The 26334-nt window shown below is 30.5% G+C and overlaps 1 protein-coding gene and 1 long non-coding RNA gene across 3 annotated transcripts; one reads left to right on the top strand and one right to left on the bottom strand.

Annotated features, from left to right (window-relative positions):
• Positions 1 to 206: 206 nt before the first annotated feature.
• Positions 207 to 2164, bottom strand: LOC112327205 (uncharacterized). The gene is made up of 5 exons (XR_008058112.1): positions 1873 to 2164; positions 1738 to 1790; positions 953 to 1179; positions 802 to 854; positions 207 to 507 (listed from the first exon to the last, which is right to left on the bottom strand). It is a non-coding gene; the product is annotated as an uncharacterized LOC112327205 (long non-coding RNA).
• A 4511-nt stretch (positions 2165 to 6675) lies between these two features.
• LOC7470804 (adenylyltransferase and sulfurtransferase MOCS3) lies at positions 6676 to 13175 on the top strand. Of its 2 annotated transcripts, XR_002980163.2 has the most exons (13): positions 6676 to 7024; positions 7149 to 7241; positions 7775 to 7830; positions 8247 to 8311; positions 8535 to 8609; positions 8716 to 8794; positions 9242 to 9280; positions 9417 to 9525; positions 9918 to 10036; positions 10139 to 10255; positions 11307 to 11814; positions 12001 to 12303; positions 12860 to 13175. XR_002980163.2 is itself a non-coding variant. In XM_002300291.4 (11 exons), the coding sequence occupies exons 1-11, from the start codon at positions 6775 to 6777 to the stop codon at positions 11697 to 11699; spliced, it is 1395 nt and encodes a 464-aa protein (XP_002300327.2). In that variant the 5' UTR covers positions 6676 to 6774; the 3' UTR covers positions 11700 to 11880. The 2 variants fall into 2 exon arrangements, 1 of the variants encoding a protein (XP_002300327.2); XM_002300291.4 differs by lacking the exons at positions 12001 to 12303; positions 12860 to 13175 and having other exon boundaries at positions 11307 to 11880.
• Positions 13176 to 26334: the final 13159 nt, after the last annotated feature.

The raw sequence follows: 26334 nt of genomic DNA, 5'->3' as shown, positions 1-26334 counted from the left end.
AGTCAACTCTATGATTTATATTGTGATCCAATAAGCCATTCATATTGCTGGAAAAATAAAAAAACATAAACAGTATGTTAAACCCATCCAGCTATAACCATTGCTAGTCTTTAAAACAAATCCAAGTTAAACTATGAAAAACTGAAATAATATCAGCACTGGTAGCTCCTAAATTGGCCATCCTCATTAACTTCTTCAACAATTCTTGCACATCCTCATTAAAAAAAAAAACAGATAAAAGGAATAAAAGATGAAGAAGGAGCAGAGGACTGGCTTGGATTCTATAAGAGCAGTTGCACAGTATAATCTCCACATATGTGAAAATAACCATCCCTTACATCTCCACAATAATCAAATTCTGCAGCTGGAAAAAACTATATTAAAAAAAAGCAGATGACAAAAACACACAGAAAATTTCTCCAGAACTGCATAAAGTGGATAGCTGAACCAGCCACCAAATCTAACAAAACTGGACCAGTTATAGCGTCAGCTCATACTCAGCGCCCACTGTAATAAGAGTGCTGGTAATCAGTAATAGACGCATAATTATCACCCAAAGAACAAGTTTATCTGGGTTTTAAACTCTTCAATAAATCAAAGTGCATCTTAAAGAGGCTGTGAATACAAAACAAATCTGTAGTACCTGCTTCACCCTTACAGGTACACTGGTTTTCAAATAAATAAATATAGTAATCTATCAGTAAGGAAATACAAAATTTCCAATGCAAGTCAGAGCATCTGCTAATTGACTTTTAACAATATTATCAAGCAGTAATAGTTTACAAAATTGAGCAATCATACCCTATCAGCATCCATCTCCTTCGTAAAATTTGATGGCTTCACAAATCTCCTCCCTGCAAACAAAGTTTAGAGATTTATTTATTTAATTTTCTTGAAACTAATAAATAAAAAAGCACAGTTTAAGAGATTGCAAGGAAGCAAACAATCTGACCTTTGCGGATGTGAGTGATTTTTCCATGGCGATTAGGTGGGAAAGGATCTCTCAAGGCATGAAAAATAAATTACACAAAAAAACTGCAGAGCTAACACCTGATTGAAGAAGTTAATTTTTACTTGAAGTGATACACAAGTTCATACCATGTAAAACCTTGGCCGACATGTGATCCATGGAGCAATATGAAAACATAACCCAAATGGTTCTCGTGAATATAAGACCCTCTGTAAAAAAGCCAATCAAAACAACAGCTGCTATAAGATTCCATGTTTATAAACCGTGGATTCTAAATGATTTTTACCTCGAAACATCAAGCACAGAGACAAATTTAACAATGACTGGATCAAGAAATCAATGAGTAAGAAAAACATCAGTTCTTAGACAGAAAGATGCTGTTAGCTGTGACAAATAAAACATTTCTAAAGTACATTAACAACACTCAATTCAACCAGCCACCTTGCTCCTAAAGAACATCCAGCATCAATAAGACTACTTGTTAAAAATTAAATTGGGGGTTTTGATAAATTTTCAATTAAACATGCATAATTTCCATCAATCACTCTCTTCCAGACACATGAATTACCAGCATTGGTCCAGTTGCCTAAAATCATTCAATTTATGAACCGTAACCCTAAAAATTAAATTGGGGGTTTTGATAAATTTTCAATTAAACATGCATAATTAGGTTATAGATCATGGTAAAAACATTTCATAAACCTTATATTATCGAATTAATAGCCTAAAACCATTATTCAAAGTATCGATAAAAAAAAAATTGTTACCTGTGTTCTTGAGTTATAGATGAGCGAGATGAATCTATACGACAGAACAACACCTGAGATTGTGAAAGTTAGGTTAAAATTTGTTAGTGTAAGTTAAATTGCAACGGAGAAAAACATAAATCCTAAATTAATTACCTGATTTATTGAAGAAGAGAGTGCAAAACCCAACCCGTTTACAAAGAGAAAGGGTGATAATGATGGGTCTGGTGCGATGTTGCCATGGGTCTGTGTTTTTGCTGGTTTACAGAGAAAGATTGAAACTGTTAAGATGAAGGAGAAGAAGATGAAGGAAAAAAAATTAACGATGTTGAAAACGAATGAGAAGAAGATGAAAAGTTTGGGACAAAAGGAAAATCAAATCGATGAAGAGAATTAATTTTCAACTGTTGGTTTTGTTTTCTCTATTTAGAAACGGGGGGGGGTATTAGGGACGAAGGAGACTGGGAATTAATTAATTGTCAACTGTTGGTTTTTTCTTTGTTTAGAAACGGGGGGGCAGGTGTTGAATTAGTAGGGGGGTTGTGGCAGGTGTTGAATTAGTAATGGCAGCAAAATTAAATGGTTGTGATTTTATTATATCAAAAATAATCAATGGTCTATATAATTTTAGTTTTATATTAATATTTAAATAATTATTTTTTAAATTAGCAACAGATAATCCGTTGCAAACTTTATGTTGTTTTTAGCTACGGATTTTCCGTTGCTAAAGTCTATTGCTAATATTAAAAAAATAATATATATTTAATCCGTTGCAAATCTGTTACTGAATTTAGCAACAGAATTATCCGTTGCTAAATTCAGATGCTAATGGCCCCTGTTTTTAGTAGTGATCCATGGAGATGGCAGTCTTAAATTTAGATTCAAGGTTCGCATGATAGTTGAGATAACGATAGGGTCCCAAAATGCCAAATGGGTTGTTTTAAGCTTTTAAATATAATGAACAATGATTCTCATGTTCAGGAAATCTAAAATACCTGATCTTAGGCCTCTTTGATGGGTTGAGAAAATGATAGTGATGGTGCATCCAAATTCTGCATAAAAGAAAGCACCGGAAGTTTGTGGTGTTATGATTTTTAAGTTTTCTAAAACACATGCAAGTAGCAAAAATAATAAATTTAATTTTCATTGTTGTGCTTGATTGCAATTTATGTAATGGTTAATATTATGGTTAATTTATATTATAAATTGATTACTACTATTGCGGTAAATTACAATTATCTCTTGGTTATTGCCATTACGATGTATTATAATTATTTTCTTATTACCATCATTATGGTTTATCACAATTATCTATAGTTATCGTCATTGCGGTTTATCACAATTATCTACAAGTTGCTAACATTGCGGTTTTTCACAATTATATACTGTAGATAATTGTGATAAACCGTAATGTTAGCAACTTCCTATTATTTCCAACTTTAAACTATTTTTCATTACCAAATCTTATTTTCATATAATAAATTTAAATCATTTTAGTCATTTAATATTTTGATTCATTTTCAAATTCCACTAACTTACATATTAACTATTCAATTAATATGAAACAATACTTATAAATTTCAAGCTTTCTTAATACATGCTCCAACATCATATCATAACAAAATAACAATACAGCACTTGAGGGTCTAGCTGCTGTGGTCAATCGTGTGACTTGTTCCGCCCCCGTCCCGGGTTCGACCCTCTATGTGCACGCCTGTCACCCCCGCGGTGCCTTACCTGCTCCTGGGCTTGCAGGATGTCCAGTGGGCCGTGGGGAATAGTCGTGGTGCGCGTAAGCTGGCCCGGACACCCCACGTAAATAAAAAAAAAAAATAACAATACATACTCACACATAATTTCCTAACATTATCATTTATCCCTTCCATTATATCCTATATATTACCAACATGTATCAACAATAAGACTTCTTACTATATTAATTTTAATACTTTCTCATTTATTTAGCTGCATATTACATCACAAAAATATTCAATTTAAAGTTCACATGCTTGCCAAACCCACATTCATACATACAATATTTATATATCAACACAAAAATCTTTTCTTAAAACATAATTATTCAAGTTAATATATTAATAAATATATGATCTCATTCAATTCAACCAACTTTCAAAAATCAAGCTTATAGTAAATTTAACAATATCTTGTAATTTTAGTAAAACTTTTACAACTTGATTTTACTTTATTTCTTACTATACTACATACCATAACCGCCCGAATTACAATTATTCATACAACTCCAACACTTTTACCTCATTTCTATATTATAAAACTCATTTTTTTTATTAACGTGGGTGTCCGAGTCAGCTTGCTCGCACCTCGACTAATCCCACGGGCTCTGAAGTTAACGACCATGTAAACCTTCAGTGACCCTAAGGTTTATGAGGCTCGAACTGGTGACCTCTAGTGAGCAAACCCATGACCTGACCAGTTGAGCTACACCTCTTACGGTTAATAATTTATAGGTACATCATATGCTTAACTAATCATTTACCCTTCAATTTCATTCTCAGACAATATACATCAAATTAACACATAGATACACAATTCCACTCAATTCTTCCATTTTCCCTGTTTTTTTATTGTGGCCGACTCTAAGGTTAGGAAATTTCCATGGTTTTCTTTCAATTATCATCATAATTCTACTCTATCTAACATATATCCCATGCCAAATTAGTCAATTTACATCAAAACATCCATTTCCCTACTTTTTTTTTTCTAAAGAACCCTAAAATTTGAAATTTAAGGATTTCTTCTCCAATCATAAAAGACAAGTTAAAAGTGCAAAATAAGTGGAGGGTTAGTCCTTTACCTTGGATGTTTTAACTCAATTTGATGAGTTATTGCCACTTTTCCACCAATTTTCTCTTTTTTCTCTAAGAATCGAAGCGCTCTCTCTCTTTCTCTCTCTTTAATTTTATCTAAGGTTAGGGTATAATACTTGATTCAACAAAAAATACAAGTGAACCTGGGCACCATAGGGTAAATAGACCTTAACTAGTCATTATCCACGGGCCATTATTGTATAAACAACAAGTTTACCAATAACTTCTCCTAGGATTTGGGCTGAATTCAATGAGCCTAATAATGACTCATCCAATTAATCACTAACATGGCTTGATAGACCACTATGGTTACATATTATGATCAGGAGTAAATGATAATAGATGTGCCAATTCACCAAGTAATTAGAAGTGATAAACATGACTTGGATCTTAGAATGGATATGTTTAACCTCAATATCTACTTAATTGGTTTATTCATTGTAATAGATCAACTATCACCTATATAGGAAGACCACTAATAGATTAGACACAACTGACCATTAGAAATAAAAAACAAGTAACAGTGTAGCTTAGCTCAAATATGATGTTTTAGAGTGATAATATCTTCTCTATAGAATAACCAATTCCTTATCTTAGAACTCTAAAGAGCAATTAAGATTTTTAGTGACCATAATATTACGTGGTGACTCATTTTCATAAGTTTCAGACTCCCCCCCTCCCCCCTTTTATAACACCAAAAAAAGCCTTTCTTTTTAGGAAAGAGGGAAGGTCACCACGATGTTGGGTGTGCTATTTTTAATGATTTTTTTCATATAATTATTAAAAAAAGGGGTTAAACCAAACCATTTTTTTAATTTTTTAATATATATTTCATTATTCAACATTGAGTTTTTGTTAAAAAAAATTTCTAGATTTTTTTTTCAATATCATCCTTCAACATTTGATTTATTTTGAATTGATATTCATGTTATGTTTAAGTTTGGTTTTTGTAGGATCATTGAAGTTTTGGACAAATATCCTGTCATTTGGTTGATGTTAAATCTTATAGGTGTTTATTTTTATTGTCAGCATATTTTTTATGCTCAATTTTTTTTTACGGTGTTATCACTATCTCATGACTAAATTTATGAGTTTGGTAAGTTAACCTGAATCGATCTAATATGTCATCATCTTAATATTTTTTTAATTGTTATCTTGAAATTCTTTTTTAAAAACCAAATCATATTATTACTTATTGTCTAATTTATTTTTGGATCCACATGTTAATGCTTTTTTTATATGAATTTTTTTTATATTAAATTATTTTTAGTCCAACCCGCACTATTGCATCGGAAGAAACCTAATCAACATCTATTCAATTCTGGCTATGCAAACATGATAAATGATAAATAAACAAAAATAAAATCTTTAAGAGGATTGTGCGCTGATGATAAAATTTAATAATGCTAATAAGTTATGTTGTGCATAATCAATTTTTTTAATTTAATATTATTATGAAGACATTATTTAATTATGGAAAGTTGTATTTCTCTCAATAAGGCATATCAATAATTTTCTCGATAGATTCTATATTCATATAGAAGAGGAGTCATGGTATTTTTTTCTTTTCTTTTATGCAATGAATGCTTTTTAGGTTTTATTTTTTTAAAAGATTTTTAAGTTTTTTCATTTTTTTATTGTTTTATGGTTGAGTTTTTCTTAAAAATTAATTTCTTTTTATGAGCTGAGGGACATTTTTAAATAAAAAATGATATATAAAAGAAAATAAAAATATTTAAGGATGAAGAAGTTTAAAAGAATTTTTTGTTTAATTTAATTTTATTAGATATTTGAATTCTTAATTAGGAATTACCTTTTGTTTTCTTAAAAAGAAAGCTATTTTTTTAAAAAAAATATTTATTCCTAAACATTGGATTTTCTGAATTTCTTTTATTAATTTCATCTTTTATTTTAAATTAATAATTATATTCTCTTTACTATATTATTAAATAAAAAAAATCATTGAGTCACAAGTTTTCGCAGATTTAATCCAAATCCTGAAAAAATTCTTAACGTGGAAGGAATATATATATATATTTTTGATATTTTTAAAAAATTGATTAAATGTAGCGCTGAAAGTAACCTTTTACAACTCCTATAAATAAAAAAAGAAAAATCATCGGAATGATAGAAGTGAGTTAGGGTTTTATCTGCCTTCTTGCTAAGTCTTCATTAAACTTGATTGTCTAAAAACAAGAACGAAAATAAAAGAATGGAAAACAAAATGGAGTCAAAGGGAGGTGAAGCTGCTAGAATCCTCAGCGAAATTGAAACATTAAAGGCTACGAGGAGCGACTTAGACAATCGAATTTCTGCTCTCGAAGCTCAGCTCCGTCACTTGAATTTTGAGAAAAACAACGTTTCCTGTCCTTCAATATCCACCGGCTTCGGTCACGGATTATCACCTGATATGATATACCGTTACAGTCGCCAGCTGCTGCTCCCCTCTTTCGGAGTTCAAGGTTCTCTTTATGTATAATATGTTGTTGGTTTTTTGTTTTTTTTTTCTTGAAAAAAAAACTTAATTTCAAACTACATTCCTTGTCAGAATTAATGTTTTTTTTTTTTTTTCTCTTTGAGATTCAGGTCAGTCAAATCTGTTGAAGTCTTCGATTTTAGTAGTTGGAGCCGGAGGGTTGGGTTCGCCTGCGCTGTTATATCTTGCAGCTTGTGGTGTTGGTATTGAGTCAGTCTTCCTCTTCTTTGAATTAAATTTTCATTTATCACCAGCAGTGACTAGTTGCAAAATACTTATGCTTGATTTACGCTTTCGCTGATGTAACATTATACTTTAGTAGTTTATCTAGAAAAAAAAAACTAGCAAAAAAGTGGTTTGGTAGGAGGTTGGGAGCATGGGGGAGGGAAAGGGGTTGTTACTCAATCATGGAGATGAATATGGTAAATTTTGATTTCTGTGTCTAAATGATTTTCTTGCCCAAATGATTGAAGTTGGTTTCTCAATTTGTAGCATCTTCTATGTAAAGTCATGAAGATGGTTAAAAATTCCTCTTTTATCATCTGGGGTGGGCATCAAATGGGTCTTGTAGCGGATTGATATATATGTCTGTGTGTTTATATCATGATTTCAATATCTATTTCTTAAGTAGTTGATTGGTCCAAGTTAAGTCCTAACACATTTTTTATATGCTATTGCAGTGCTTCTTATTTCCTTTTGCTTCTTATTTGTTAATGCTCTGTGTTTTTCATTGTAGGTCAATTAGGTGTTGTTGACCATGATGTTGTTGAGCTGAATAATATGCACAGGCAGGTACAAAGCTGGAAATGTTTGCATTGAAAATCATTTTATTGTTTCATAAGTAGTTACAAGAAAAATCTAAGCTATGTTATTTTTCAGATGAGGGGAGGGTGTTTGCAGGCGCTAAAGTGCCAATGTCTATGACTCCATTCTTATACCATCAGTATTATTTCGGTTTATAAATGTTATTTTGCAAAGACAACATAAAGACTTTGTAGTTAGGATAGTAAAGGAATGAAAATAGAGTTCTCTGCATTTTCTCATGCAGTTATTGTGCATGGGTGTCAAACAAAGCCGCCATCTTGGAGCTCTAATCATTCCATCATTCCATAAGTCATCTAATATATTTTCCTCATATTTGTGTTTTCATTAGTTATTTCTCTAGAAATTTTATTCAACTTACTTCTATAGTTATTTGTTGTGCTTAGGTTATACACACAGAAGCGTATATTGGTCAGCCAAAAGTGAAATCTGCTGCTGCTGCCTGTCGCTTGTATGTGTACATTTTGGATTATCTGTCTACTTCTATTAATTGATCTCAAGTTCCATAGCTAATATTTGATCTCAAGCTGCAAGTCTAGTAAAAAAAATTAATAAAACAACTTTGTACTTGTATTGCGAGTGATGAATTCATTCTCGTCAATCGAGCCTTAGAAGTTCCAGTTCCTATTTTTAATGCTATTATTTTACTTCTGTTCAATATTTGTTTTTTGAAGGATCAATTCTACAATTCAAATTGTGGAACACCAAGAAGCTTTACGCACATCCAATGCTTTGGAAATTCTGAGCCAGTATCCTTGAAATGATAAATCCAAATTACAGCTTCTCTCCATAATTAACACTTAAAAAAAAAAACTCGGCCAGATTTGTAGTTTCCATAACTGCCAACTTTGTTAGATATGACATAATAGTAGATGCAACAGACAATGCTCCAAGTCGATACATGATCAGTGATTGTTGTGTGGTTTTGGGGAAGGTAAATACTAAATTGGTATCTTGAAGTGTCTTTCATTTCTTCTCTTTTTTCTTTTTAATTCCTCGAAGTGTGTGCTTGTTTAAATCACTGCACAAAAGACTATAATCTGAATTTAAAACATTGAGTACTAAAATATTTTCTATTGTGGAATAATTTGGACTTGATTCAAGTGATATGTAGGTTATTTTGTTACACTAAACACTGTAACTTTGTAATAACAATAAAACATTGATGTAATTAAATATTACTTCCTAGAGGCAGGGTTGTTCTGGTTTATGCTAACAATGAGTCGTGACGTTGCGTATTGCACTGAAACTTATGTTGTCAGCTTTTCTGCACATAGATATGCTCTGGCGTGTATGGGTGCGTTACAGATTGAAACATTGATCTATTGTTGTCTCATTTTTCATTTTGAGCGTTAATCACATTCCATTTATCTACATGCAGCCACTTGTTTCAGGCGCTGCATTGGGATTGGAAGGGCAGGTATGTTATGCTGCTGTCATATTCTTTCTAAAGCATACAAGAAAACCTATAATGGTTCACTTACAATTGTAATGTTCAGTGTTATAAATATTCTGTGAAAACTGTAATTATAATTCTGTGTAAATTTGTTGTTTAGCTCACAGTCTATAATCACAACAGAGGTCCATGCTATAGATGCCTTTTTCCTACTCCTCCACCTACAACTGCATGTCAAAGATGTGCCGATAGTGGAGTTCTTGGAGTGGGTATGTCAATAAATCCTTATTACCGAGGTTGAGCTAGTTTTAAATTCTTGTCTAATGCCATATGTTTATATGTCATCACTAGCTTAGTTCATTAGGGAATTTTAGGTTGATGCGTTATGTGTTAGAGTATGATGATAAGAGCCATTGCCAGTCTAGAAGATTTTTTCTTGATCCTATAGAAATTCATTTTTATTCCAATATGCCTAATATTATGATAGAATTTTTGTGCATATTAGAAAACCTCTGCTCATGTTTAGTTGTCATTCAGCTAAAGAGAGCATAGATGCATTTGTTTGATGTTTATATTATTCTGCTCATTCTGCTGATAGACTTGTACACTTTGATAATAGATGAGTGTGCATGTGACTCCTGGTGATTTGTTTATATTGCAGTGCCTGGCATCATAGGCTGTCTTCAAGCATTAGAGGCCATTAAAATTGCAAGTGCTGTTGGTGAACCACTATCAGAACGGATGCTTCTTTTTGATGCATTGTCAGCTCGAATTCGTATTGTATAGTCCAACCTTCTTATCTTTAAAAGCCATTGTAAGTGGTTTGTTCTAATGATGCTTTATTGAAGTAATTAATTTACTCTATTGTTGAATGTTGCTTAGGTCAAGATCAGAGGTAGATCATTACAATGTGAAGTATGTGGAGAAAATTCAGCTTTCACCCAGCAACAATTTAAAGATTTTGATTATGAGAAGTTCACTCAGTCTCCATTGTCGGCGGTATTATTGCTTTTCCTTGCTTTTATTTATTTATTTTTGTTTCCAACTATAAATTGTTTAGATGCAATAACTTCCTCACTTATTTCCTATTTCCAACCTTCAATGTTTGTTTAGAGCTCCTGTAACCCAAAAGAGAAAAAAACTAGGGTTGTCTGGTATGATTTTTTGTTCTCAGATGTTTCTTGTTTATAGTTTGTGGAAATTTATTTTTCTAACAAAGATAAATGAAGGAAAAGTTATTAAACAGACAAAATTTAATTTAATTTAAGAAATATAAATATACATTATTAGTTAAAATATAAAAATTAATAATATTACATATTTAATTATAGTGATGAAATGGTGGCATGACGGTGCTGGTAATGACATGGGAATGATTGATGTAATGCTAATAATAGTCATACCAAATTAATGGTAATTATTATATTATTTGTAGATAATGTTAATTGTAATGGCTGATAATGATATGATAGAACTGACCATAATAAAAATGACAATAACAGATTTTCATTAAATGTTTGCGAAGGTTATAGAGGTAATGATCATGGTGGTTGTGCTGGATTCAATGATATTGTTGGTTGTTAATACTAAAGGAGGTGGTAAAGTGACAATGAAAGTGATGGTTGTGGTGGCTGTAGTAGTGATAGTGATATTATGATGGTGGAGGGGGCTATATTGGTGGTGGTGGTAATGTTTTTAAACCAAAATAGATAACACTGTCACTTTTTGTTGTTTTAAACTGTGCTTTAATTTTTAAAATTGTTCACAAGAATAAAAGAAAAAAGAAGGAAACTATAGATATACCAAACAGCACCCAAGAAAATATCAGTTGAGGAGCAAAAGAAAGACCTTTTGTAGTGGGATCATTTTCAAAAATTAAAGGGATGATGATTTTAGTTATTTAGTATCGGTGATTTCTTAAGAAACAGAGTATCAATTGGCAACATGTTCTAATGTATTCGATTGCATAGAGGTTTGCGTCCCACTTTTTTTTTTCTTTCTTGGAAATTATTGTTCTCTAGATGTAACACGTCTTCCTAACTGAATGCAGGCTCCCTTGATGTTGAACCTGCTTCCAGAAGATCACAGGATACACAGCAGAGAGTTGAAAGAGAGAATTGTTAAAGGGGAGGCTCATGTGCTGGTAGACGTACGCCCTGCACACCACTTCAAGATTGTTTCTCTTCCCAATGCCATGAATATCCCATTATCAAGTCTAGAGTCTAGGTTAGCTGAGATCTCATCAGCTTTAAAGGAAGAAGAAAAGCGGAAGGATAGTGGCTTTGAATCTGGTGCAAGTCTGTATGTGATATGCAGACGAGGTAATGATTCACAGATGGCTGTTCAATTGTTGCACAAAGTGGGCTTCACTTCAGCCAGAGATATAATTGGAGGTTTGGAGGCCTGGGCACGTGATGTGGATCCGAATATCCCTACCTATTAGAAAACATTTTATTTTTTTGCCATTATTTTTGTATGGTTGCTATCAACTTCTCCCCTGCTGTTCGAATTAACATGAGCAGGGAAATATCATTACAAGCAGTGAACTTTAGTGAAAGGTAACTTCTTGGCAAATTCCACAAAATGTATTAGCACTCGAGTTTCTTATAATCCTTTAGTTTAAACTTTGTTCCAGCAACTTCATCATCACTCTCTCCATGCCATGTCAAGTTTTGGTAACTGAGTAAATGCGGTCCTAGAACTCACTTCTGGTGTTGATTATAAGCTGTGATTGGATGCTGTAGGGGTCGTGGAAGAGGCAGTCTTGGTCCTCAAAGAGAGTTGCTTGATGAGGATTTGTCGCAAGTTGTTAACATGCTGGAAGGCGGTCTTGACGATGAACCTGATCATGAAGAAACCCTTTTCATGAAGCTGGACCGTGCATGAGGTGGATTGGAGGAGCGATTAGTATAATGCCCTGAATCTAAATGGGGTTGGAGGTAGACTCGAGGGTACTGATTTTCAAGAAAAGATGCATGAGGAAGATTATTCGGATTGGGAAGTTGGCTTGGAGAATTATTGTGTGGAAACCAATGGCTGAAAATAAGGTGATGTTTGTGAGGCTAAAATGGAAAGGCATTGTACTTTAATGGTGGAAGGGAGTCCGAAGAGCAATGTTTTACAAATAAAATTAAACAAAAAAACCAAACTAAAAAAATAAAAATATACCGATTTAAAAAAACAAAAAAATATCTAGTTTGATTTGAATTCAATTTAAAACCTGAAAACTAGTTTGAACTCGAACTAGTTTGAACTCTTAATTTCTAAACCGAAACTAGGTATAATTGTTTTTTTTTCAAACCCTAATCCAATAGTTAATCTAAAATTGTGATTTGATAGAATTTCTTATTATTCATTTGATGTAAGAATATATAACCTTTTTTTTTTTTTGTTCAATTTGAATATCTATTCATCCATCCATAAAGTTCTGTAAATCGTATATTTAAAAACCTTTGCCCTTTAATTGCAAGATATATAATAATTAATATCCTAAAGTATAAGCATACAAGGCATCCTATATAAATATATGCAATAATATAGTTAAAATCCTTTTCATGTGCTAATCAATCAAGCAATTCATCCTCTCATATTTCTTTGAATCAGAGAAACTCGCAAGCACAATTTGCTGAAGTTGGCTTGGAGAAAGGATGGCAGGAAGGAGCTAATAGTTTAAGCAAATCCGCCTCATAGAGATTTGGGCAGTGGGCAAGAATGAATGGGGTTTTGGGTATTATTGGTCACTTACAAACTCTCGCAGTTAACAATAACTAGATTTTTCACCACTACATAAATAACAAGAATTCATAACTTTATTGTTGTTTACATCTTATATTCATTCTATTTATTTGTATTGGATTTTGTTGCCTCTGTGTATGATAGTTTGAAGGGACAAAATCATCTATGGCATCCCCTTTTTTAATTCTTGGGTTATTTCTTTTATTTTTCTTCATATTTATTCTTCTTTCTAATCTAACATCCAGTTGTGGTAATTTCCCTATGGTTTCACCTGTCTTAGTTCAGAAGGTGTTTGTTTTTGCGGCTGAAATCGTGTTTCATGATTTTTTTATTTTTTTTTTGCTTGAAATTATTTTTTTAATGTTTTTGGATTATTTTAATGTGTTGAAATCAAAATTAATTTTTTTAAAATAAAAAAAATATTATTTTCATGTATTTAGAATAAAAAATATTTTGAAAAGTAACCACCACACTCTCAAAAATGTTTGGCTTATTGATAATGGATTTTAGCGGCTTATTGATATTGTATTTTTATTGGAATATTGAACCGTATTATCTTGTAGCATATGCATAATTGATTTTGTTTTAGTTTATAAAATAATATTTGTCCCAATTAATGGTTTTTTAGCTAGGAACTGACTCCTAAGTCAATTATTTTTCCTTGTATTAAAATAAGCCTTAGGTCTTAGAATAGTATAAATAAAGCAACATCGTAATTGTATTTTTTTTGGCCTGCTGGATGCAATAGTTTTAATACAAACTTTCTTTAACTTTTAGCAATTATTTTCAGCTTATGTTTTCGTGTCGCGTAATTTACTAGTTTTATACAGCTTTTTTTTTTTCCCTCTTACAAGCTTTCGATATATTTTATTAATTTCTTTCTTATACAATTTAACATTTTCTTTTAGTTCTACAAGTAATTCACTCGATGCAAACTCTCCATAGTTTAGTTAAAAATCTCTATCATTTAACGCACAATCAAGATTTTAAACAAAATCCCTAAAAACTCACGAAGATCAATTCAAGTGGTTCAATACTTATTTTCTTTAAATAAAGTATTGAGTTCGAGTCTTATATATGAAGCACATCACTATTAAAAGAACTTTATCTCTTAGTTGACCGACCCGACTCAACCGGATTAATCAGGATCCAGTAAACTTTCAGAGATTTAGAAGGAAAAAAAAAACCAATACAACTCAACAGTAATGAAAAAGTGTACTACTTTGTAGCACTGTAGGAAGACCCTTCTTTCTTTGTGGTTCAACTCTTTACTAGCTCCCAAACTCGTGAGGATGACAGTGGAGGATTTGGTTCCATCATTCCTCTTTCATCTAGCCCATCCATTTTAGTTGGAGTCTCGTTCACCTTTGTCCTATCAAGCTTACTCCACACATCGAGCATGACATATCTGTTAGCACTGCTTTGCCTCATGCGCCTCTAATCATTTTCCCATTGCCAACGCTTGCTTTGGTCCTCTTGTGAGAAAACTTTTCATTGGTGTATTTTCTTACCATAAAATTTCATCTAGTCTTAGCTTGAGATGGAGCAGGAATCTCACGAACAATTTTATTGTTTGAAGTCAGAGGTAACTAACAGTCCTAGAAAGGATGATACATCCTTATCGTCTCCTAGAACTGCGAAGACCCACAAAGCTGCATGTGGCTACATGGGCTCTCTTTCTTCTGTTTGTCCCACACTCAAATTTTCTTGTACTACTACTATTAGTAGATGTAAATGGATAAATCTTCTACTTATATACAATGATTAAATTAAGGGTTTGTTGAAGATATTGCTAAAGATACTAAGATATTGTCAAATCACCAACTCATCAAAGAGGAAAATAAAGGATCTTATCTACCATATCATATCAGGCATATCTACAAGAGATATTCTAGAAATCAAGTGAATATCTTATCATTCATTGTATTCTAAAATACAGTGAATCTAGGAATTGTAATATGTATCTTTTTAAAAAAATACATAAAAAAACTCTTTTTATATATCTCTTCTCCTTATTCTCATTGTGTTACAGGGTTAACCTCAAATTTGTCCATAGATAAAAAAAATTCAATTTCAATACAGTACCCAAAAGAATTTTGTTTCAATTGCGTCTCTTAAGCACTCAAAATTTCTCAATTTATTTTTTGGTCTAGACTCTCCATAAACTTTTAATGAAATATATCCAACTTAAAAAAGAAGAAAAAAGAAGCATCATCTTGTGGGAAAAAAAGGGGTAGAATTTGATAGAACTCATTATCTACATGAGAGTCTTAAATTGAAATCTAATTTTAGAAATAATGTACTAATAAGTGTCATTTTCAGAAACCATATCCAAACGGTGTTTGAGTTTGGTCGAGTTTACGGAGAGGATCCAAAACAACCTATCTAAATCAACATGGTCGATTCTTATGTTTTTGCTAATCAAGAGTCTAGTGACGACTCACATGATTCAAGGAACATGTATAAACTTCTATTGAAGAACAAATAAATGCACTGTCCAAGAAATTATAGTACATGACTACTCAATTAAATAAACAATCTACTCAGCTACAACCATAGTTTTAATCATAAAAAAAGAGTGAAAATTGTTCACCCTATACTATTGGTTAATATAATGATAATAAGAGAAAGAAGGAATAGGTATTTCAAGCCAGGACATGGATGCTAAGTAAGAAGAATTAAAAGTTGATTTTTCTTCATAGATGAATAAGATAATAGGGATTGCAACCAGTAAAGTCAAAGATAAGGTTAACATTCCATTAGAACTAGAGCTATGGGAGGAAGATATTCTTGTAGTCAATATGGTTTTGTTCTTCCTCAATTTTTTGAAGACAAATTTGGAAAACTCTTTTTTCTTTTTTTTAGACAATCAAGATGAAAAACTAAGCTAAAAATAATGAAATTACATCCATAACATTTAGGGATCAAGCTAGCGATAGTAGTTCAATGAGTGTCCTTGTGGTTTTTACAAAACAAAAGGCAACATTGTGTTTATGAGGTTGAGCCTAGCCATAAGCCAATAAATTAATCCAGTTACAATAATTTATTTGGTTGGGACTAGATCTATGTTAATATATATGTTTTTTTGGCACTATCTCGGTATTCACAACTTCAAACACATGTAAATCTTCATCTTTGTTTTCCTTCCCTTTAACATACGACACTGACACATTCCTGTTTACAAACAACATTTCCTCGGATCTTAAAGTTATAAGCCTCTCATTCACAATAAACTTCAACCTTTGATGTAAACTGGAGGCCACAACACTTGCATAGTGAATTCAGGAACATCCTAATAACATGTTATACTATGGCTGAATATCTAGTACTTTCAGCATCACTAGGAAAAGTTGTAATCTAAACCCCGTGGATATAAAAATCTAGAAATTTACAATTAAATCAATACTTTCTAAGAAAGCTAATTCAGGCTTGTGATTGAACTTGATACAATAATAACCTGTACTTAGACACAAAAACTATAGAAACTGAACCCCCACCTAACATGATGCGAACACCTCCTAAGATACGCTAAAACTAGATTTGAATAGTTTGCAACTTCATCCAATAAGAATCCGCCTTAGAGAACCAAATTTATATGCTATGATCACCCCCATTTTACGCCTATAAAGAGATATGAACGAGTAATATAAAATCAAAACGAAGTTGATCAATCCTTTGAAATGTTTGCAAGTACAATTAAGAACTTAGTATGAGAATCACTTAACCACACAAAATATAATAAGAATAGCAATTTTTTAATTAAAAACAATCTAAACTCTAAAAGTCTCTACAAAAGAGTATTTATACTATAAAGAATCCTAAGTCTAATAGGATATCCCTCATGGATATAGATAAACCTAATAAATAATAATAATCCATTGAATCTAAATTTAAATAAAGGCTCTAATATCTCTAAAAAGCCTAGTAATAAATAAAAGATAAATAAAGCAATAGACAACTAATTTAAATAAGACTAAAGTCGTTTATGTAATTAGTTAATATAATCAAAGCCCAACTTTAAATGTATGGTTCTCTCTCATCTTAATGAATTAGAAGAAATGCCATATATAACTAGAAAGATATGGATGTTTACTTTCCAATGCAAGTTGAATAGCATTAAAATAATTTTTTAGCTCCAGTTATGACCAAAATAGTAGTGAATGTCAAAATTAGCAAATTTAAATCTACTTATTTCAATCTTTTTGTAATGTCTGAATGTCTACCAATAGGCCATTCTTGAACATAAATAAAATTATTCAAGTCTTGCTCTTCATTATTTAATATCTTCTTCAAGTCCAATTTTGAAGAAGTCCATTGAAATCATATTTGAACCTTTTAGCCCTAAGTTTTATCACTAAACCAATTGAAACCTGTAACAGATATTTTAGTGTTGCTTGGATCATATAATTCCCTTTCTCAATGAAAGGATCCATTCTCGAATCATCACTTGCATCAAATTAAAAAAAGATTAGAAACATTGAATATAACACTAATATCATACTCACCTAATAGATCTACTTTGTATGCACTGTCATTAATCCTCTCTATGATTTGAAAAGGACCATCTTCTTGAGGCATCAATTTTGATCTTCTTTGTTGAGGAAACCTTTCCTTCCTTATATTCACCTAATGTTGGGTTTCCCAAAACACATATATGTAGTGAAAACTGTAAATTTAAAATATTTTCAGGAGTCCTAAGGATCCCATTAGACAAATCTAAAGTTGTTTAGGGTTTATGCGAACATTACATGAAGATTAGATGTTCTTTTTGGTTTTAAATATTTGTTTCAAAGATAGGTTATCACAAACCACAAGTCATCCAAGTGTCTAACCTCTAACAATAATCTACACGAATCATTAATAAAAAAAAATCTCTTAAACCCTTTTAGAAGATAAAAACTGTTATACTTTACAGTGCTAGCTTTTTTATTTTGTACTTTAGGTGTTTACGTACTGTACTTTTCTCACCTTAAGAAATAAAAGGCATAATTTTCTATTTGTAGAAAAACCTAAAAACCTTATAAATGAAATATCAATTTTCCCCTTAAATAATATTGTTTGTTCTTATCTCCCTTTCTAGTGTCACGCAAGTTGCTAATTTTAGAAATTTATTCAATCAAGACCTTACTTGATTGTTTCTAGGTCTAGAATTATAATCTCATGTATTAATTACATTCTAGTCTTTAGTTTCCAAAACTTATTTACAATCAAGTCACACTTGATTAATCATCTCATTTTAATTTCTGACCAATGGTTCTTATATGTGTGACCTATTAGATTTCCTAATAAGTTGGCCCAAATATAAATCATAATCTTAAATAAAATAGGATTAAACAAATTAAACAAATTAGTTTATTTGTTTAATTGATTTACATTTGAAGATCAAGTACAATATCTAACAGCCCGTCATGATCCCCTAAATATTAGAAAAGTTATAAATGGCTAAATGACATGAGTGTATGGCATGAGTGTTTTATTGTAGCCCAATCCATAGTATAATGTGTCTTTGGCTACAATAATATTATCTTTGTGCCTTTTTATCCAAACAAATTAAGCCTTTTGGTTGGGGGTGTAGATGTCTTTTTCATTATTTTTTTACATAGTAAAAATACTATTTGCCCTCAAAATCAACAAAATATTGAACTTTTGACCAAAGACTTTCTTGACTTTGTATAAGCTTCTTGATAGTAAAAATACATATTTTCCCCTAAAGTCAAAAAATTATTGTGTTGCTGGATAATGTGTTTTAGGGTTTTTGAATTTTAATATACAATGCAATTACATCTTTAAACTTGAAAAAGACAAAACATAAGCTTAGCATTTTGGAGTATTTTTGTACCTTCATATAGGTATTTTGTGTAATTATCGGGGTCATGGGGGGATTATTGTATTTGCAATTTTTTTGATTTTTTTTAATGCTTAAAGTTGATGGAGCATGCTCAGCACGCCTTAATGCGTGGGTAGTGTTTGCGCTATTCAAGCAGCACGTGTGACGCCACCCAGTGGACATAACTAGCCTTCCGCTGTCTTCATAGATGCGTCATTCTCATTGTGTCCTCTTTCATTTGGAGTGGCGTGTGGTAACTGACGATAGTCGGATTGTCGCTGGTGGTCATTTGATTTTTTTTCCTTCTTTTCGCTCTCCAGATAGGTTATGTACATTATTGTCTTTTTTGTTTCTTACTTTTCAATTTCAGTCCTTAATCTATTAATTTCTTATTTCGTTTCTTTTTCATTTATAGAAGTTTTTATTCTTTTCAATTTAGTCCTTTAATTACAATTTCTCATATGTTTGGTTTTTCATTTCGCTCTTTATTTTTTAAAATTTTTATTTTTTTTCTTGACACTTTTGTTGAAGTTTTTTTCTTTCAATTTCATGCTTCAATCAAATTTTCTATTCTTTTATTTTTTTAAGTTAACCCTCATTCTTTTGATTTTTTTTCTTTTTATTAAAGCAATTTTGTAATTCAATTAAACTCTCCAATTGAAAATTTTTATCTCTCTAATTAATGTTTTTTCTCACCCTCATTTTTTTGATACTTTTGTATAATTAATTTTTTTTTCTGGTTTCATGATCTTTTGACATTTAATTTGTTGGGAATTCGGCTTCGTACAATTTTATTGTTTTGCATTAATTTTTTTTTAACATTAGTTTTGTAATTATCTTCAAGTTTTTTGTATAAGTTTACCCTGGTCTCATGATTTAGGTTATGATTTTTGCATGTCTTTTTTTAATATAATTTTTTTTAGTTGTTCTGTTTCTATTCTATTTTTCAAGGTATTATTCTAATTCATTTATAATATTTTTTTTACACAAATGAAGTTTAATTTTTAAAATTAAAAATAATCATTTTTAAATTATATTGTTTATGTGTTCGGCCTTGCGTAATATTTTTTTTATGGCATGAGTTTATTCAGTCAATTCTATTTATGTTTATCTTTTAAGTCACGAGTTTTTTAGAGTGTAGATTTATCTCTTATTTATTTAAATAAATAAATTCATTAAGCATAATCGGATGCATGTCTCATTTTATGTTATAGAATATCTTGATCTTGCTTGTATAGGCTTTTCAATTTACACTGAAATTTTTTTATATATAAAAACATATTGAAGTAACTTTTATACCTAATAAGTTTTTTTTTTTTAAAAAAAGTTTATAATCCGCTGTGAATCGCGGATTAAACGGCTACTTCTCGACTAAAATCATTCAATGACTGTTTATGTCAGGTTGCTGATAGCAGAGGGAATAGGGTTGCATGGAATGTGATGAAGCTCATGTTTACCATATGGAACCAGAGACCAAGGAAGAGGAAAAGCCCCTTAATTCTATCAAATCTAACGAACAATGGCCCTTCTTTATGTTGGAATAATATTTAATTAATACTGAGAAAAAAAGGTTTGGGTCACATCAGTTACACAGATCCTTTAATCAGGGATTTGTAAAAGCAAAAGACCAGCCTTTAGGAGCAGAGCAAAGGAAACAACCCTCTCCAAATCACGTAGTTAGTAATTTCACCTCTCATAACACGAGAATTCATTTGTTTAGCCATGCAAGGAAAACATGAACGCCCCTTCAAGTATCCGTGGACGGCGAAGATCAAAACTGAATTGAACTATTATATATACTACCTTCGTGTGTTTTGGGTGTGTGTCCGGTGCCTGCTTGTGCGTCTAAATCATGCGGTTCGGCAAAGCTGTAATTGCTATCTTGCTCGTATCCATGATATCAAAGTTAACAGAAGGAAATTCAATACTCGAAGAAGAGAACAACTTCACAACTGGCTCATCAACATCCCCATGGCTAAAGAAAGTAATGAACCATGGCCCACGACCACGACCCCCCGGGTGCCGGAGTACGCCGTGGATATGCAGAGAGGGACTGCATCCATCTTCAGCTCGAATGCGGTGTTGTAGAAACCAATGTGTTGATGTCTCTTCGGATGTTAGTAACTGCGGTTTCTGCAGAATTAGATGCCGGTTTGCTCGGCAATGTTGCCACGGGTTCTGCGTTGATACAAATCGCAGCCCGTTTCATTGTGGCCGGTGCGGGAATAGATGCCCCCGGAAGGTCCGGTGTGTTTATGGGATGTGTGGATACGCTCAGCCATTTCCCCCAATACCATTTCCCTGATCCACCTATGACTCATCATCCCGGGGAAGTTCAGCCACCTTCAATAAGTGAAGATCTTAATTAATTGATCATTGTTGCTCAAAATGTTTTCTTAAGACCTTGAGTTCTTTTTTTTTCTTTTCTTTTCCGGTTGAATCTATATATGTTCTTGGTTAATCCGCTTGCCAGGACCATCCCTTAGGTCCTGTGTGTTCGTTCATGCATGTTGTGATTTCATTTTAAATTTCTTATATTTATATATACGGTTTGTAACTTGCATTGATGCGTTCTCACATGTCACCAAATCAAAACATTAAGCTTCAAGCAGGCATGCGAAAGAAGAAAAGAAAAACGAGGATGGATACCTTCTTTTCCAATATTGATTTGATTATTAAAATGCAATTTCTATTTAATTCACTGCGAATTTGCAAGCTAGCAACAAGAAGTCATAATTCTTCCTATATATAAAACGGGGCACGAGTCTTGACAAAATTCTATGTTTCCATTATAAAGGTTTATGATGATTTTTTTTTATTTATTTAACAAGTTAGTATTTTTTTTCTATGTTTCTTTAGATTTTTTAAAATAATTTTTCATTTTTTAGTTTTTTATATTTTTAAAATTATTATTAATAGTTTATGGCTTGAGGGATATTTTCAACCAAAAAGTATTAAAAAACAAGTGAGAAAAAATATAATATAAAAATACGTACGAGAGTAAAACATTCTTAAAGAGTAAATGAAGAGACTATACTCAATATACAAGCAGAGATGGATCACTTAACTCCAAACATTTTTTTTATGATATTTTATAAGTAATAATTTAAATAACACAATTGTAGTAGAATGATGATGATGTGTTATAGTGGTGGTTGTAGTAGTATTGGTGGTGACAAAAATAATGGTGAAGAGATAAAGTGGTGGTAATGATGGTAGTAGTGGTAGTAGTGGTTAAAATAATTAAATTATATTGTGAATGAGTTACTATATATATAAAATATAAAATATTTTATCAAACTTCATAAGTTGAAACTAATTCAAATAAATGAAATAAGTTTAAAAATTAACTATAGAATATTTTATATGAATTATTTTCTTTTAAAATATTTAACAAAAAAAAAATACAGAAAAATTAAAAAAGAATTTAACCAAAACAAATTATACAATATACTATAAGGAACTGGAAACTGTCTTTTACTATAAAAATAACAATTTTATATTTTTTTTTACTGTCGTGTACTTTTCAAATTTTAACTTTATGATCTCTTAATTTTATATAAATTTAATTTTGATTCAAAACTTTATTTTTTTATTTTTTTGATTTGAGAGATGAAAAAAAAAGTTTCTGGATTTTGATGGAAGAGAAAAAAAGTCTTGATTGAATTGATTCTGACCCCAACAAACATCAATTTTAGTATCATTGGGTTACATTCAATGAGAGAAGTCTTATTAAGTGTTCTTTGGTTCTTCTATTGTCTAAGATGATAGATCTGAGCATAAAAGTTTTTTTTTGTTTTGGTTTGATTTTGTTTTTTTTATTTATTTTTGTTTTGTTATTTGAAGTTATATACGAGTTTATTAAGGTATATGGAGTGTTTTGATCAAAATTTGGGTTAACAATTGGTTGAAAATGAGTTTTTAAATAAAAATATCATTCCCTGATTCTTAAAAAATTAGAAAGAGACAATTGACATATCGTCTCTTTTGTTTTTTTTTTTCAAAACATTAAAAAATAAATAAAGATGTAAAAAAGCCAACCCAAACGCGCGGGTCTGGGTTGAAAATCTAGCTCGCCTGATCTTTTTAATGTTTAGGATCGTTGGTCCACCCAAGTCAAGCCCCTGAATTTAAGCTTTTTTTCATTATTTTTTGCTATTAATTTTATCCTTTAATATTAGATTTTTATTGAATTTTTTTATAGGCGTTTGTTAACATATTTTTATGATTTTTTAATGTAATACAATTGAATTTTTACTTAGTTTAAGGATAAGATTTTAATGTTTTTTTTATGATATTAGAAGACATTCTTTTGTGTACCCCTACTTTATTTTTTCTTTAATTTTATTTAATCAATTTCTTAAGCATATTTTTTTATTATCATTTTATTAAATAAAACAGTAGTTACAAGAATAAAGATATTAAACACCACTGGTACATGGTCCATGTTACAAAATCAAATTTTTTAATCTATATCTATCTCTCGATTTTACCAGTATAGTCTTTAATTATTGTAAATAATTTTTAATTTAATTAATTAAATATATGCATTAATTTTTCAATTTACTGATAGAATTTTTTATGTCAAGAAACAAATTGAAAATGCCTGAATATTTTTTTTTTGTATTGAAAATATAATTTATGCAACATAGAAATATCTGGTACCATCTAAAGCTAATCTGCAATACTTCATTCTAGACAGTCTAATACTTGCAAATAGGTAACTTTAACTTTATGCAAACAGCGAAATCATTATTTGTGTGGGCCCACCATTAAGAAAGCCCGACAAGGTTGCCAAGCCTTTTTAAATCTTTTTATACATTTAGGTTTGAAAATACACAAATAACTCATACGTACCATTTTCTACACTTAGGTTTGAAAATACACAACTAACTCATACGTCTAGTACAAAGATGAAAATTGAGTCGCCACTTGATAAAACAATTAATAGTTTATTTGGAATTTAATTCAATAATTTTATATGTAATTTGAATTCAATTAATAGTTAATTGTAATTTTTATATTTGAAATAAAATATTAAATTACATAATTATATTTAATTATATTATTTGAAATACATGTAGAATTGAATTGAATTAATAATTTTAATTGTTTTGCTCTTAATTCAGAAATCATTTTTTTTTGTTAAAAAACATTTTTTTTTTGTTAATATGAAAGTAGAACCTATAAATTGTCTTATAATAAATCATGATGGAAGATATGGTAAAGACAACAAGCAACATTAATGTGCTTGATGTTGAAAATATTAGGAATAAATAATAATTATTATTTGTTCTCATACCAATTTTCATATAATTTTCACGCAATTAAATTATTTCATCTACTTTTAAATAAGCTATTCACCATTATATATATATATATATATATATATATATATATATATATATATATATATATATATATATTTCAACACTACTTAGCAAATAAACACACATTTGAAAATCTATGATGATAGACTAACAATATACTTTCCCTAAAGACCATTTTTGCTAGACCATTTTTTACCCCCACAACCACTTCAAAGACAAACTTGGAACAACCCTACAAAACAATAATATGATGGAGGCAATTTTCTTGAACCAAAAAACCAAAGCTTTTGTCGAAGAAAAAAAAGTCACAGTAAAGAGAAGTTGTAGGGTTTTTGAGAGAAAAGAAAAGGAAGTGTTTTTTTGGAAAAATATTTTATATTTGGAGTTATTGTAGCAAATCATATGGTCTCCTCTCTGATTTGATTTTGTCTATTTTTAAATATTTAAATCTCATTTGGAATTTAAATCAATATCATTGAAAGAATTCTAAATACATGAATTGATTTAAATCTTGAACTCAATTGCAAGAGTTCCAAATTACTTATAAATAAAACACTAAAACAAGGTATACATGACCCCTCATAGAGAGACTAATTCTTAAAATACTAGAGATTGTATACGCAAATATAAAACTAGTAGGAAAAGGTGTAAGGCACTTCCCTTTGCTTAGGTAGGCACTTCCTCTACTAGTACCTAGAGTAATATTGAAAGAAAAAAATTGATTCAATAAACTCAACTAGCAAGCAATATTCAATGAACAAATTTTATTAAATAAATTTAAATATAAAGTACAAAGTACAAATAGAATTACATAAATAAATTTGTAAAAAACAAAAATTAAAAATAATAATAAAAATAAATGAATGATGGAAAGGAAAATTTGAGAAAATAACTTATTTTTCACGATGCCATGCTAATGTCCTTGTTATGAGGTGTTTATATTGTTAGGTTTCCCAAAACACATATACACAATGAAAACGGTTAATTTAAAATTTTCAAGAGTTGTAAGGATCTCGTTAGATAGATCTAGAGTTGTTTAAGGTTTATACAAAGATTACTTAAAGATCAGATGTTCTTTTTGTCTTTTAACAATTGCTTCAATACCGGGTTGTTGCAAACTATAAGTCATTCAAGTGTCCAGTCTCTAATGATAATCCATACGAACCACCAGTAAAAAAAATTCATAAACCCTTTTAAGATAGATGAATTGTTATGACTTTGAGAGCTAGCTCTTTCCTTTAGTATTTTTCATATGTTGTGTACCTATTTACTATTCCAAAAATAAAAGGTATAACATTCTATTTATAAAGAAACTTAAAAATCTTTAAAATAGAAAAATATTAATTTGTCCATTGAATAATATCACATATTATTTCAGGAAAATTTTAGAAATCCATTCAATCAAGTCCATACTTAATTTTTCTAGGTCTAGAATTGTAATTTCTTATATTAATTACATTTTAGTCCCTAATTTCTAAAACTTATTTATAATTAAGTCAAACTTCATTAATCATCTGAGTATAATTTCTGACCAATAGTTTTTATATGTGTGACCCATTAGGTTCCCTAATAAGTAGGCCCAAATATAAATCACAATCCTAAATAAAATAGAATTAAATAAATTTATTTATTATCAATTCAATAATTAATTGATTTATATTTGAAGATCAAGTAAAATATCTAACAACCGTCATGATCCCCTAAATATTAGAAAATTTATAGGTGGTTTACTTAATTTTTTAGTGACAAATTTCTCAATGTAATTATTATCCCTTCATTAATAATATTTTGATCTTGACATTATAGTATGGGGTGTGTCTGCTGTATCAAATCATGTTTGTTTTCAACATCATAGTCATTGATTCTTTTAATAAGATTTGAAGCTTTTTTCAAATCTTATTCCACTTGTGTAAGGATTTATAATCAATGCTATTTGAGAACATATGAAAAAATTTCTCTAATTAACCTAGAATGATGAATTATCTCTTGATTACTTAAATATCTTCTAATAGTTCATGTTATACCCAATATATGCTCATTTGCTACCCTTCATTAGGACAAAATGTAGCATGATCAAAGTATAACATTTTATATATAAGATAACTTAGTGATCTCAAGTCTAAAGACCACTTACACAACTATCTTGTAAGCCTTTTCGTAGACACAAATGATCTCTTCATATAGAA

The sequence above is a fragment of the Populus trichocarpa genome, chromosome 1 (genome assembly GCF_000002775.5).
Source record: "Populus trichocarpa isolate Nisqually-1 chromosome 1, P.trichocarpa_v4.1, whole genome shotgun sequence".
Lineage (NCBI taxonomy): Eukaryota > Viridiplantae > Streptophyta > Magnoliopsida > Malpighiales > Salicaceae > Populus > Populus trichocarpa.
This window is presented reverse-complemented; position numbering and strand designations above follow the sequence as displayed.